General features: G+C 36.6%; 1 protein-coding gene across 1 annotated transcript in view; it reads right to left on the bottom strand.

Annotated features, from left to right (window-relative positions):
- Nucleotides 1–2,513: 2,513 nt before the first annotated feature.
- Nucleotides 2,514–15,578, bottom strand: part of Prr16 (proline rich 16) — a 189,471-nt gene continuing 176,406 nt past the window's right edge. Inside the window, exon 2 of the mRNA XM_052155451.1 lies at nt 2,514–3,771. Within this exon, the coding sequence (XP_052011411.1) occupies nt 3,016–3,771 (756 nt within the window). The 3' untranslated portion in view covers nt 2,514–3,015. The remainder of the gene's footprint in view (nt 3,772–15,578) is intronic.

Below are 15,578 nucleotides of genomic sequence, written 5' to 3' on the forward strand. Positions count from 1 at the left end.
TAGTAGGATAATAGCCATTAAAATTTGAAGATACTAGTCTATATTGAACAGCCAGAAATCATTCACACCCTGGTTTAATTAATAATGACACTGTCAATGGAAATAAACTTTGGCCCAGAGCCATGAAGGGAGGTTGTCATAAGCAGCGTCTGCCATGCGACACACAGCGGGAATCACACCAGCAATGGAGCACAGACATGGACTCTGTGATAAATTCTATATAAATATAAGTCCACAAATCAATATCATAACAAGAAGTGGCTTTTACAAAAATAAAAAAGCTTTTCCTATCTGTGCAAATTCCTCTTTTAGAATGAGGGATGATCTATTATGTCTCATATGAGTGGAGTGGCATATTATGCTTCCTCGTGCTGTGAGTGCCAGTAAGCAGGGTGAGTACTTCAACTTTTCAATTTTGTCAAAAGTGTTGGCTGGTTACTAAACCTATTCTCCATTGCTGACATCTCAATTATAAGTTTCTGGGAAAATATTTTATTATACCTTAATTTCATTGCATTGTTTATAGGTTTCTATGGGTTCAAAGCATAGGTCCCAGTAAATGTAATGAAATTATTAATTTTGCAAATATAATGTGGTTCAGTATATTCCATATTAAAGAAAATTTAAATAACATGGATTTAAAGTACACTTAGTCCTGATACTACTTTACTCTACTGCTTATTTTGGTTCATAGATAAATAATAATACATTTTATAAAAGATATATAAATTATCAATCAATGAATATGAAACTTTCGGTTGAAGTTTGACCTGACTTTTTAGTTATTTCCTTATAAATACTTTGATTTAGAGACAAATGCAGTCACTGATTAAACAGAAAAAGATGTCCTGTTTTGAGGAAACTTTGTCTATATTTTGAAAAAGAGAGATGGATTTGGATCTGTAAGGATTTTCTCCTAGATATATAAACCAATATCCTTATTAAATTAATTTAAAATCTTTAGTTCATTCAGTTTATTTTATTTCAAGAAAATTGTGTGTTTTGTGAACTATATGTGATACTTTGAGACACAGTATGGTTCCAAGACACCAGCATGGAGCCAAATCTGAATCTGAATGGTACTTGTTAGATCTTAGTATCTTGCTGCAAAAAGAAAGATGAACTAAAGAAAGAAAAAAAAAACTCAGTCATCTAGCATTAGGTTGGAGTATAAAAGGCATTAATACATTAAATCTAAAAGGGTTATTTTGCTGCAGTAATTTTTATTTCCAGAAAATGCATGGAGTAAAAAGTTAAGAACACATAATTTTAGTATTCAACAATTCAATCATTTATTTTCCTGGGTGGTATATTTTAAAAACACTGATCATACAGTTAATAAATACTAGATTATGGCCTTTATTCATTACTGTCTTATATCTTTCCAAAATATTGGGTCATTAAGCTTACAAAACAAAAAGATAAAATAGCACACTGAGCAAATTTGTAACAGGACATTCTCTGTCTCTCATTTATTTAGTTCATTCAGTCATTCATTTAAATAATAAATGCTATGTTTTTATATAGTCTTCCCCAAAATACATTGTCATATTTCAATAGAAAGCTGTTTCAAAGAGTATTCATAAGACTAAATCATAAAACTACCTTACTTTAGCAGCAAAAATTAAAGTTTTAAAATTTAAAGTTACATATTTGAAAAGGTCACTCATGTTCTCAGTTCACACAGTAAACTAATTCCCACCAAGAGTTGCCCCCCACTTTTACCTCATAAAAGATCCCCGCCCATCCCCCCTGCAGGCACTTTAGCTCACAATAATTTTTAAGAGATACATAATTTTTATCTCCAAGGCAAAAAAAAAAAATCACATCAGTCCAAATTAGTGCAACTAGGACCTGAGTGATCTATTTGTTGGTTAAGTTTCTTAAGTTGACAATTACTCAGGGGAAAGACTTGGGTTTGAAGTTAGAAAGAAGAGATTCTTATATGGGACATCAAAAACTCCAGGCACCTTTCAACTTAGAAGAGAAAAAGGGAAAGCCCATTGCTGAACATAGCCTGTGACTAGAGATAACTCCAACTTCCTTCCTATAAATCTGTGTTCTTTCAGGGAATTTGAGCTTGCTCAGGTAGACAGAAAGCAAAAATTCTAACCTTATATACTTATCTACAGTGAGTCCTGTGTGAAGGCTGACAACATCAAAGACTTTCATCAGCTGGTTCTAGAAGTACCACAACGGAGGTGTATAATAAGAAACTGTTGTAAGAATATACTTACCGCATAGGTTGTGATATTTACTCTACAAATGTGATAGCCAATCAGTGTCACTTTGTTCAAGCTCTCGGGGATGGCTTCCCATTTCAGTGAATGTCAACAGGGAGTTAAAGTAATCTCTACTTCATTTTTGCCCTTAGGAACATTAGGCTTTCTCATTATTTACTATTATTTATTGACATATTTCCAAAGCTCAAAATATTTTATTACACATATAGTTGAACACATGATTCAAATTGTATAGTATAGAAAATAAACTTTTTGGTAATGTCCTCAGCATTTCATGATGCAAAACTATTGACAAACATCTTTAGAAAAATAATAAAATAGTCCTTCGGTATTAAAATTCTTATTAAAAAGCATTAGATCAAAGGGAGGATTATGACATCATCAATGCATAGATGAGATAGGCATGAATGGAATGAATTGCCCTGGCTTTATCAACAAATCAAGATATCTGACATCCCAGCTCTTACAATAAATCAAAATACTTGGAATCTGAAGGTCACAGTTTGTCTTAGGTCAATCACAAAAAATAAAATGCATTCATACTTTCTCAATTTTCTGCAGTTTCTCATGATGGAACACAGAAATCAATGCACGTCCAGGACAGAAGCGTCACTCTGCATACTTACCATGTGATTTTTATGCCACTTTGTTGAATGCAGATTAATATATTTGGGCTTTTTATTGCTTGAGTAGAAAGTGCTCATTACTTATTATTTTTTGTTATCATATAGAAAATTAAAAACAAACAGAACGTTTTCTTAAATGACAGATATCACACTGTGGTAGTGGTGGATTTCCTCAGGATGGTCTTCTGTGGTTTTGGTGCAGTGGGAGGAGGCACGGTTGCAGGTGTGGGAGGGGGGAAGCTGTTACTGTGGCTTATTCCCAGTCCCCCATTTTCTAATGGGAAAGTGGGGAGATGAGGTGGAGGAGGGAGCAGAGGTCCTTGGTGAGGGATCTGTCCAGGTGGATGGACTGGTTCACTGTGTAAATGAACCTCCCTATTCTTTATGTTATACCGGGTCTCACAGTCAGGACAATAGCCATGGTACTGTACTTTTTCATTGAACCGTACTCGTTCCCGAGGTCCTGCCTGAGGACTCCTGTCCTTTTCAGGTCTGTGCATCAGAGACTGCAATGGAGCCTTCTCCAAGTTACTATTGGGTATGCAGCAGATGTCTCCATTTGGAATTTTGTTGGGTCTACCTGGTAATCCTCCATTCCGTAGAAGGGTGCCATTGGTCTTTACAGGATTGGCAGTTGGCACCACTCTTTTTGTCTCTTCACACCTCACAGGTGTCAACCTTGGAGGAGGGGGCGGAGGGTTTGGCTTTCTCAGGACAGTTAGGATAGCAGACGGATGTGCTGGAGGTTTAATGAGTGGGGCATTGGCCTGTTCTTTGATCTTCTCTATGCTGGAGGCTGTTGTCCCACTGGAGCTGCTGTTTAGGGTGTCTGTTTTGGAGCTGTCGGTCATCTCATCCTCCAGCTGTAGGTCAGAGGTCAGGGTGTCAATCTGGTCAACCACCTGGTGGAAAGGACAAGGTAATTGTGTTGAGGGGCAACCAGAAGTAAAGCACACATAAAAGCAAACCTTTTCTGGTCAGATTTGAGCTTTTACAGAAGTCCTGACTGATCCTGAACTGGTAACTCCATTGCTCCCTGAAGATGTTACTCAATAAATGTGGACATTTTGACCTTTGGATGTTTGGTATCATAATCTCAGAAGGCTAGAATCTAATATGCCATTTATTCCAGTTGGCTCTGTATTACTATCAGAGGTAGGATTCATATGCATAAATAACCAGTTTAAAAATAAAAGAGCAGACCCATATCTGTTTAGCATTTTGAAAGTTACAAAGTATTGCTTCCATGCTGAAAAATAATCAGAACAACTTGGATAATGGCTATACTTTTAATAAGATGACTGCCCTTTGCTGGCATTTGTGGTGATATGAATAAAAGTGGCCCCATATGCCCATTGTGAATGGAACTATTAGAAGATGTGGCCTGGTTGAAGTAGGTGCAGCTTTGTTGGATGAAGTGTGTAACTAATTGTGGGCTTTGAGGTCTCAGTTGCACAAGCCAGGTCTAGTGTCTCTCTCTTTCTTCCTGATGTCAATAGATCAGGATGTATTCTTAGTTACCTCTCCAACACCATGTCTGCCTGTGTGCCTCATGGCTTCCCACCATGATGATAATGGACTAAACCTTTGTACTATAAGCTACCCCCAATTAAGTGGTTCCATATTAGAGTTGATGTGGTGATGATGTCTTTTCACATCAATAGAAACCCTATTGATATCCCACCCCCCAGCAAGAAATCATACATTTACCTAACACATTTTGTGCTTTTTGTTACTATGTCCCACAGTTCTGGAGGGTGATCTTTGTAGATGTCAAAGTTTTGTTTTGATTCAAAAGGTTCTACCAAAAAACTATACTTGAAATTCCAAAAAATCCTCCAGACTCTTAACTCCAAATATTTTCTTTTTTTGTTCTTTTACCTATGTCTTTTAGACCTTATTTTAAACTCTCTCATAATTGCAAACCTACTTCCTACCACAGAATATTTGTACACAGTAATATTTCTTCATAAAATGCTCCCCCCACCGAATCAATGTCCACAAATCTTAAAAAAAAAAAAAAAAAGCTTAGTTCAGGAGTCAATCTTTATTTAAGAGTTTCTAGTCCTCTTGCAACTCTATGTCAATACAATGTTATAAATAGTAACCAAAATGCTTTCTTTTAAATTTAAAGTATTCACATAAGTTTGAATTTCATTTTGAATACCAACATAAGTAGTGAAATACTAATTCAACCAAAAGTAGAAAATGATCAGAAAAGATAGCTCTCAAAGAAGCACAAGCAGACAATAAACACACAAAAAGGCTCTGAGCATCATTATGGAAATGAAACTCTAAACTATACTGAGATTCTATCTTACTCTACTCAGAGCTGAAAGTTCCAAACCAACCAACCAACAAAGAGATAAATGACAAAGTCTCCCTCTGGTGTGAGAATCAATGTTAGAAAGGATTGCTCTCCTGATAATACTAATGCACAGCAACTATCAACTACAATCTCTACCTCCTGATAACTGCAAGCAGAAACTGCTTCCCACAGAGATTAGCTAACTGGCTTCCTTCTCCTTCAACTATGTGCAATAAACCTGCCTTCTAGCACAGCAACATTCAAGAAGTTCGCCCCTTTGCTCATTGATATATAATAAACAGTCTGAGTGTCAGGATGGTAGTAAGTCTCCATCAGAGCACACAGTACACCCAGCCCCAGCTATTTGCTATGTGTGTCTGTCCTTTCTTCATCCCCTTGTTATCTGACTTAGGTCAAGTCCAAAACTCTACAAAGCATGGTAGTAGGCACTGACAGAAAAACCTATATAAAAGTACTCATATCAAGGATACTGAGTCACAGACTACTGGATGATGGATGGGCTATTTAAAATGCAAAAAAAATGAATTTAATGAAAAATAAAAAGATGCAAAAAGCTATAGGATGTAATAAAAATGTTTAAGAGAAAATTTTATAACTAGAAATTCTATATTTTAAAAATAAATCTAAAAAATAATCATTCAATATATTTCAACATCTTAGAAAAACAGTAACAATGTGAAGACAAAATAAAAGGGTCAGGGAACAAGTTAATAAAATAGATACAAAGGATAATATATAGGCTCAATGAAGCAAGAAAGTGGCACTTACAAAAGAAATCAAGACAGAAAAATTAGTTAGATTAACCACAAGACAATAAAAGAAGACTCAAATTAGTGACATTGGGAGTGGGTAGCCATACCACAAATATCAGCGTGATTCAAAGGATTGTTAGGATATATGTGGAAAATGTATAGCCCAATAAATTGTAAAATTTAGAAGAAAGTGATATACTTTGAGAAAATGAGCCATATCAAAATTAAGCTAGAAATAAAGATATAATGCATCACATTAATAAATTCCAGGCCTCTTGATAATTTCAACAGATGACAAAAAGTCACAGAACAAAGTATGGCATCCTTGGTCATAGAAATTCTGAAAAAACTAAGAACATAAGTACATCACTCAAATAGTAAAGCTACGAATGGGAAGCCTACAGCCAACACTACACAAGTAGGAGAATGCCTTAAAGCATCCCCACTGAAATCAGGAGCAAGACAAAGAAAGCAGATGCAAATTAAAAATAGATTTAGAGTGTATTTCACTAGAATCAGAATAGTTATTATTAAAAAAAAAAACAAGCAATAGGTGCTGGTGAGGTTGTGGACAAAGGGAACTTTAACAAACTCATTGAGGGAACAAAAACAAGTCTAGTCACTATGTAAATCAGTATGGAGTTAAAAAGTAAAAATAGACCTTTGCTATACTGCAGCTATACTGATCCTTGGTATATTTCTACAGTTCTCTGAGTCAAAAAAGCCACAGAGGTATAACACACCCATACTTATCATAGATCCCGTTGTAACAGTCAGGATATGCAGTAAACCTTGATGCTCACCTTGAGGTGAATGGCCATGACAATGTACTGCATGTTCAAAATAGATTCTTACATAGCCATAATGGAGAACAATCATGCCCTTTGGTAAAAATATATGTGAGAGGGCATCATTACAAAATAAGTCAGATCCACAAAAACAAATGTGCCCTTCACTTCATTTGTGAATATTTGATTGTACACAGATACATACATACATACATATATGAATGATATAAGATAATTAGGAAGGACAGCAGAAGAATAGTTATTATTGGGAGAGTAAGGGATAGTCAAGGAATGAAAGGTCCAGATGATGAATATGCTCAAAGTATATGATACAATAGAAAGAAATCATCTTTATAAAATATATCATGACATAAAACATATCAATAAAAGGAAAGGTGCTCTGTATGTATTACTCATACTGCTGGTAAATACAAGACCCAAAATAAGACCTTAATGGAAGCCACAGAAGTAAAAGTAGATAAACCCAAAACACAAAATTTCTGGCTTTCTTTCTTCTACACAGTGCCTCATCCCTGCAGCACATGGTCATATCATATACTGGAACTAGGTTTTCACATGCTCCCTTCAGCAAATGTTCTGTTGTGCCTAGCACAGGGCAGTGACTTCACACTAAGATATTAATAATTTTCTTAGCAATGAAATGGAAAAGAGATCGAGGCTTATTCCATCCTTATCTTGATTTCAGAGTTTTTGTCTCATTTCTAAGGTTATCAGGCACACTAATCATGTAAGGCTCAGAAAGACAGATATGGAACAGGAAGAGAAGAGAAGGCAGGTAGTGGCTTGATCAGACATGGGGAACTCTTTCCCTGTTGACTGAAGCACAGACTTGTCCCAAAGTTTCTGATAAAAATAGTTCCAGTCCAACCCCCCAAAGAATGAGAGAACTGAAACATGCGGTTGTCATTAAATATAACTCTAAATAAAATATGTGTTCACTACAAAATTCATAAAGAAAAAGACAATTTATCTCTATTTAAGGCTTTTACAAAATTTGCTGATTCTGAAATATTTATGATTGTTCTATACATACAGCTACCTTACACTGTTACTGTCTATAGTTAAAATCTGAAAGGAAAAATGAGTAAGAGCCAAAGGAAGTATTCCTAAAAGAAGCACAGGTAAGAATAAGAATTGCCGTGTGCCACTGACCCAGATATTGTTACGACTGAGCTGGAATGCTGACTGACATTCATGACTTGGTTCATCCTGTGATGGATGGAAGGGAAGCCTGAGAAAGAAGCAAGGGGAGGCAGCCTTGAGTGCACTCCATCACTAACACGGAGAGCTAATCTGCCTTCCATTTACAGTCGTAACTCACATGATCAACTTCTGTTTGCCCAAATGATCTACTGCAGGGATTAAAGTAAATAGTTCTTCATCACAAGTTTGTATTTTGCTGCTAGATGACAGCATGTTTGAGAAAGGGCATGGGGATTCTTAGGCATGAGCAATCCCAGTAATTATACTGTGAATGGTCAAATTACTCTAAATTGTACTTATCTTAGAAAAAAATGTAGCAAATGGAAACATTTAATTTATTCTGTAATTTGGTCTAGCTTTTACATTTATTCATGTGAAAGGATCTGTAAGACACTTAAAAGGCAAGGATTATTTGAGCCTCTCTCTATCATAGTCTCTGAAATACCTCAGTTACAAGGATTAAAAGATGCTGAAGGGGTTTACAGCCCCAGGGGAAGAACAATGATTTTGGCCATGCAGATTCCCCAAGACTCCCAGGGACTGAACCATCAACCAAGGGGCACACATGGGTCCAGCCAAAAATGAGGCCTTGTTGGTCTATTAGTGGGAGGAATGGTCCTTGGTCAGGTAAAGGCTCAACAGAGGCCTGAACAAAGGGAAACCAAGGTGGGGGAGGAGGGAGTGTGTTGGGTGGAGAGGTATATACATAGAGGCAGGGAGGGGTTGGGAGTCTTAGGGCAGGGCAGTTATCTGGAAAGGTTTTATCATTGGCAATGCAAATGAAGACAATATTCAATAAAAAAATAAATTAAAAAAATGCTGAAATGGCTCAAAAAGACAACTAGACTAGCCTTGGAATGCAGAGCTGTCTTCAGATATCTAGAACAGCATGTATTTCCATATCTATTCTATTGTTAGTTCAGCAGACCAATCAGTCACTGAGGTATTTCCACTGAGCTATGACATCACTGTCCATAACAATAGAGTGTATCTCTTTTCCACTGTAAAACATCATAAATTTCATAGTAATCTAATTATATTACATAATTCTTATCCTTTACCTTATTGCTAATATTTGACATTACACATTATATAGATGATGTAAACCATTCAAGAGTATATATATAGCTGTGTGTGTGTGTGTGTGTGTGTGTGTGTGTGTGTGTGTGTGTATGAAACAGGTTCTCCTGATTAAATCTCAGCTTTTCTGAAACTCACTGAATACATCAAGGTGACCTCAAACTAGCAAGAGATTCAACTGCCTTGGTTTTCAGAGTTCCAGTATTAAAGGCATGTACCACCACAGCATGGTTCATACAATGTATTTTAATCATATTTACTCCCTATTTCTCTCACTAACTCCTTTCGAATCCATTCCCACCTCCTCCTATACATTATGTTTTCTTTAAAAATTGTTAATAATAATCATAATCATCATCATCATCATCATCATCATCATAATATAGAAACCAATCTACAGTGTCTATATATTGATGGGTGTGAGGCTAATGATTGGTCTGGTTAATTTACCAGGGGCCAAATGGTTAAGCAAACTGAGTTTCATTACTCCAATATATATATATATATATATATATATATATATATATATATATATATATATCAACTGTTCACAGCAGGCATTGGGGTGGTGGCTCAAGAGTTCCATCCCTCCATTCAGGAATGTTCACTTCCTTGCTCTTGAGCAAGCAACCACAGCACCACAGCTTTCATTGTTCATGAGGTTACAAATCCTATCCTGTACAGAAATGTCCCACCTCTGACTCTTAGGAGCATTGCATTCTCTCTTTCACGGGGTGTGCTGAGCCTCCGTTATATGATGGCATATCTTGGTTGTCAATTTCACTGCATCTGTGATCTACTAAAACCTCAAGGTACTGGGCATTATGTCAGTGGTTTTTCTTGAAAAGATTATCTGAAAGAGGAAGATGTACCCTGGAGGTGGGTGATGCTTTCAGGTGGACACTGAAACAAAAGGACATTAAAGACTGAAAGTCTACCCTGAAGCAAATATATCTAGAGAGAGACAGAGACAGAGAAGAAATCTAGAGTTCCACAAGTAAAACCTAACACTGTAGAATGTAACTGGGATGTGGAGGGGAGCATGTGCATGTTTGGGGACGCTTGTTTAATAAAATGGATCATGAAGAAAAAGGAAGCACCATATAAAGACAAAAAAGATAGAGAAATACAGATGACAACACACAGAAGTCACCAGGGATCTTCAAACTACTTGGAAGAGTTTTGCCTTTGCCAGCGGTAACAGGATGACATTAACTATGTGTGCACATGCACAGGTTGATTTGTGCATCTAGGATTTGTCGAATATGGAGGAAATGAAAAGATCTATATAGTGAGTCATTAAAATGTGATAAACAAACCCAGTGAAAAGCACAGAAAATGATGCAAATGGGAGGATTTGAAATCATTGTTTGTGCATTAATGGAAACACTTGAGAAGCTCGAAGGCTCATCTTTAGAATGTCTTCCTCACCTCGAGAGTACCTGCTTATGCTCGGTTATGATGGGAGTGTGCTTAGTGTGAAGGCATATGGGGACAGTATCCTTGATTAATAAGGCCTTGCAAACATTGTAACATCCCTTCCCGCACCTCAGTTCTAGCATCCACAATGGAGAATTAGGAGTTTCATTTTAAAATATAACTTCATGTTGAATTTAATGAACCAGAATATATGAGATGAAAGAGAAAGAGGAAATTTAGAATGTGAGCTCTCATAAAGTGGGCTTTCCAGGCATCTGTCGTCACTGTCAGAGGACTCTAGATACAGTTTATAAAAATAAATTAAACATAATTTGAGAAACAATGAATGTCTTCATCACAGAGAGCCAAGAGTCATTTAAATCTGCTAAAGGGTTTTGAAAATTAATCTTTTATGATCACTACTCCGTTGCTAAATCCCTGAAAGGCTTCAACGAGCAACATTTTTTTTTCTGAGAACACAGTTGCTATAGTAAAACCTATCCTTGTTTTGCTTTAACAGAACTATGTTGGAAATAGCTATAAATGAGTACAATTTCCATAAGATGATGAAGGAAGAGAAATGTAATTTATGTTTTGTAACCCTTTTCAAATGTTAACACAATCAATGTACAAAAACTCTATGTGTTCCTTGTTTGTAAACCCACATTATACTTTCCTTTCCATATATTAAAATACAGAGTGCTGTGGTCCCACTGAAACTGCATCAGCTTAGTATTTCTGTGTTGCCTGTTAAGCAGTGTAAGGCTACTGAAGGCCCTCAAGTTTATACTTCACCTTCAACAGCTTTGTCAATCTTTTTTCTTGTAATCACAATTTTAGTTATTTATAAAAGTCAAAATCCCCTTGTGCCCAACAATTTAAATAACCTGCTGTTGCTTACAAAAGTATTTATTCTTTAAATTATTTAACACATGATTATGTTTTTAATGTAGAATATTGTTCTACCATTTTGAGCAAGACTGGCTATAACAAAACAAGGTCTAATTTTGAAGAAAAATGATTTGTATGGCATTTAAGATTACTACTGTGATAAAAATCATAAAAAATATGCCATATTATAAAATAGTCAATGGGAAATATATTTTCAATTTCAAAAAATGTAATATATGGATGGGTAGCTGCGTGGTTCTTAGTATGATGAGAGAAATAAGAGTTATGTAATGGGATTAAATAGGACAGAATTGTGCTAAAATCTACTCATTAGCATTTTTTTCTAGAAGGCTCCAGTTAATTATAAATTTGTACAATATCTCTGTCAAAACTCTATACATGGAATTAATACAAAGTAATAAAGCACTTCCTAATACCTCAGGAAGCAGGGTTGGAAAACAGAGGGCAGAGGTATGTTATCATACTGGCAGCAAGTGGTGGCTGAGAAGAGTACTAGGCTGGGCACTGAAACCATGAGTGGTAGTCTCGTACATCCTTCTGGAAATGGTTAGGACAAGATAGAAAGGCTTGCCTTGAAATTTAAGTTTTCAAACAACTGTACACTTAGAAGTGATTGGAGAGATGGAACTAAGTCATGTGTGAGAGTTAATCAAGGGGATCCCATTCTGGCACCTATGGCTTAATGGACGAGACTTAGGATGTGAAGTCACCACAGAATGATCCTCTTCTGGTACATTTAAATGGAACACTTGAATAAAATTCAAAATCAACACACCACCATCACACTCAGTCTTCCTGGAGCAGTAAGTTCATGCACTGCCTGTCATCTGCCAGGGTGCCACTTGATCTCTTTTCCTGATTTTTTTTTTCATTAGCACATGTGTTGTGAACATGTGTGGATTTGTATTTATTGTGTGCCTGTGTGCATGTATATGAAGATCTGAGGTTGATGTTGGAATCATCTTCAATTTCTCCTCCACATTAGTCTATGAGACAGGGTCTTTCAATCAAACCTAATTTTATGAGTCAGCTTGTTCTGGGGACCTTCTGCCTCTGCTTTCCAAGGCTACAACATCTGGATTATCTCCCAAGAGTTCCTTTATTTTTGCATGATCATTGCATGCAAGAGGGTGAGCCCAGTAGTTTAAATCTTGATACAACTTTCTCCTTTATAGATCACTAAACATGTGCCACTGAGAATAATGAATTTTAATCATTCAATAATGATATAATAAATAATAAAATTGACATAATGATTAATTTTCAAAAATAAACTAACTTGACTTAAATATTTACCATTAGTAAACAAAAATTAGCTTCCTGCCCATCTTAGTAGATTGGAACAGAGTATGAAAGCAAATTACTGAGAAACTCTTCATTATAATCATTTGAAAGACTTACGTAGCACAGAGTGCAAAGATGCTGTCAGACAGCTCAGACTCAGTTGTCAAAAGCAAGAGAATAATAAATTCAGTTCTCAACAGCATATGCAGAAAGTACTGCATGGCATCAGCAGGAATATGCACATCAGAGGCAGGAGAGTTTGAGGAGAGATGTCAACTTTAACAGTGAAAAGCCAGAATGCCTGATTTTCTAATCAAAGCTTTTCATCCTCAGCCAGTTTTCCTCAGCTTCCAGTGCTCTAGCACAAGAGTTGGACAGCAAAAACATTTTACTAATAGAGCAAAGTGAAGACTAGAATCCCTCAAGTCCATGATCAAAGACAGTTCCCCAGGCCATCAGAACTAGGAGCCATGGTAGGAAGTGTGCTCTGAAGGGGACTGGCAAGGACATTACTTTTGTTTTTAACTTGTAACATTTTAACATCTCCAGTCTTGCGATGACATGCATGCAGTACTTCCACTTTAAAGAGATCTTGACATGTTAAGATTTGTAGGAAATAGATGATGGAGACCACTAGAATTTTCCTTCTTAGAAGCAAAATCACAAATAGCACAGAAGACAATAAATAACAAACATACAAATAGAAAGGAGGTACAACTGGATATCTCAAATTTGAAACTTTTATCAAGGAAAATGGGTCTATCTCAATTCAGTGTAGATACTAAATGATTCTTTGATTTCTCAGAATAGCATTAGTGAGAAAACAGAAATGAGCATTTATTATGAAAAATGGTCTGTATGAATAAAGAAATACAAGCATGAGCAAACTAGCAAAGAGTGCTTAATAAAAGGCTACAATGTAGAAAATGAACAATGTAGAAAAACCCTGGGCCTACTTAAAACCACAGCCCATCATATCCCCTGCATGTGATAGAAGCAAGGCTTTTAAGCTATGGAAGTGTGGGGATATGTAAAGCAAGGTTATTTTCATACTGGGTTCACTTTGAACACAGTCTTACACAAGACAGGAACATGATAAGTAAAAGCTACTCCTGTAGCTCCCATAAGTTCACAGGGGAACTATTCACCTAACAAATAAATGGGAGGATGACTGGATCTCCACGACTGTAGCAAGTGGGGAAGCAAAGCAATGAAGAGAAGAGTGCATTTGGTGCCTGAAGAGTTCAGTTTGGAAGAAAAGGCAAAAAAAGTTCCTAAGCAGGATTGTGCTAGAGAAATATTAATACCATATAAAATGCAAGAAGAAAGGAAAACAGAAAAGGGACTGAGGAGTCAAAGAATGGGACTGAGATCTAAAAATGCCACGATTTCCAAACTAACAAATAAAATGCCAGAGCATAGTGGAGTATAGACAAGATCTGAAAGTCAATTACAGACAGAAAGGCAGGGCAGGGGTGCTGGATATAATCACTATAACCACAGAAGGAAAGACAGAGATTTCAGAAATGCCTGCCCTTAACACTTTCAGAGCTCGGGCTGAGAGTAAAACACAATATATGTAAGTCTAAGTAAGGATAATTTTAGGCTCATATGCCAGTTTGAAATACTTCCATTATGTTCTGCCTGAAAAATATTGTTTGATTTTAAAGATAAAACAACATGTGAAACAAGTTTTGAGCATAGAATTTTATGTGTCACTGAACAAGGACTAAATCCTAGCCACCAAGTCCTGACCATTGCTTAGCAACTCTGTCTCTCTCACTCTAGATATCTGCACCCTATTATGGAAGATTCAGATGTACATGTATACTTTCAACCTCTGTCCATATTTCTATAAGCATCTGTTGGTCATTCTGTGGACAGAGCAGAATTCTCCAGAGTTTGATCTTTGTGGGGTGTGTGTGTGTCCTTGTATTATCTGTGCACCATGTATATAGTGTGCACAGACTCTACAAGAGGGCATCAGAATCTTCACTCCTATACCCCCCCCACCCCCCGCAACTGGAGTTACAAATATTTCTGAGACTTCATTAGGCTGCTGAGAATTGAGTCTTCTGAAAGAAAATCCAGTACTCTTAACTGGTGAGGTATCTTTTCAGCACCAGTTCAATATGCTTCAATAAATTAAATTAATAATAAAAAAATCACTGTAAGACATTGAAATATGTTTGAAATCAGTGGTTGGAGGATATAGGACCGCTTGTACAGTATTATATTCTCTGGTAAATAACTTTCAAAATAGGCATGGCCACTTGGCTTTAATCTGCAACTAGGAGGGACACTATGTGGCCATCTTTAGCACAAATCCCATAGCCTATTGTCTTCCTTAGGATTAACATTAGCACAAATTGCAGACACTGGAGAGACTCATAGCATCATAGTACATGTTAGTCTTTGTAAAGTAGACTCACTTCACTCTTATGAGGTGAAAATGCATTCAAGGGGTGAATTTTTCTAAAAGAAGGAAGCACCTGAAGTTTGCCCTTTCTATTGTGCATTGTATTTCAACAGACTTTGTTAGGGAATGGTTGACACTAAGAAATACCATGCACTTCAAGGACAGGCATCAAAGCAGAAAGAGAAATGGTATGAGCCAGAAAAGTGAGACTAGTGTACAACTTTAACAGGGCAACATCAAATAACAAAAGACTCACAGCAATGAACACAATGTTCTGAGAGAAAGTGTGACCCAAGGATGTCGTGAAGAGCAAAGATGCTATGAAGTATGAAAACAAAAGGAACAGCAGTGCCAAGATGCAAGTCCCAAGAAAAGATACCAAATGTGTGTGTTGTGTATGTGAGTGTTTCCTTGTATTATCTGTGCACCATGTGTATAGTAGTACAGACTCTACAAGAGGGCATCATAATCCTCACCCCTCTACCCCCCACCTCCCACAAAC

This window comes from Apodemus sylvaticus, chromosome 13 (assembly GCF_947179515.1).
Source record: "Apodemus sylvaticus chromosome 13, mApoSyl1.1, whole genome shotgun sequence".
Lineage (NCBI taxonomy): Eukaryota > Metazoa > Chordata > Mammalia > Rodentia > Muridae > Apodemus > Apodemus sylvaticus.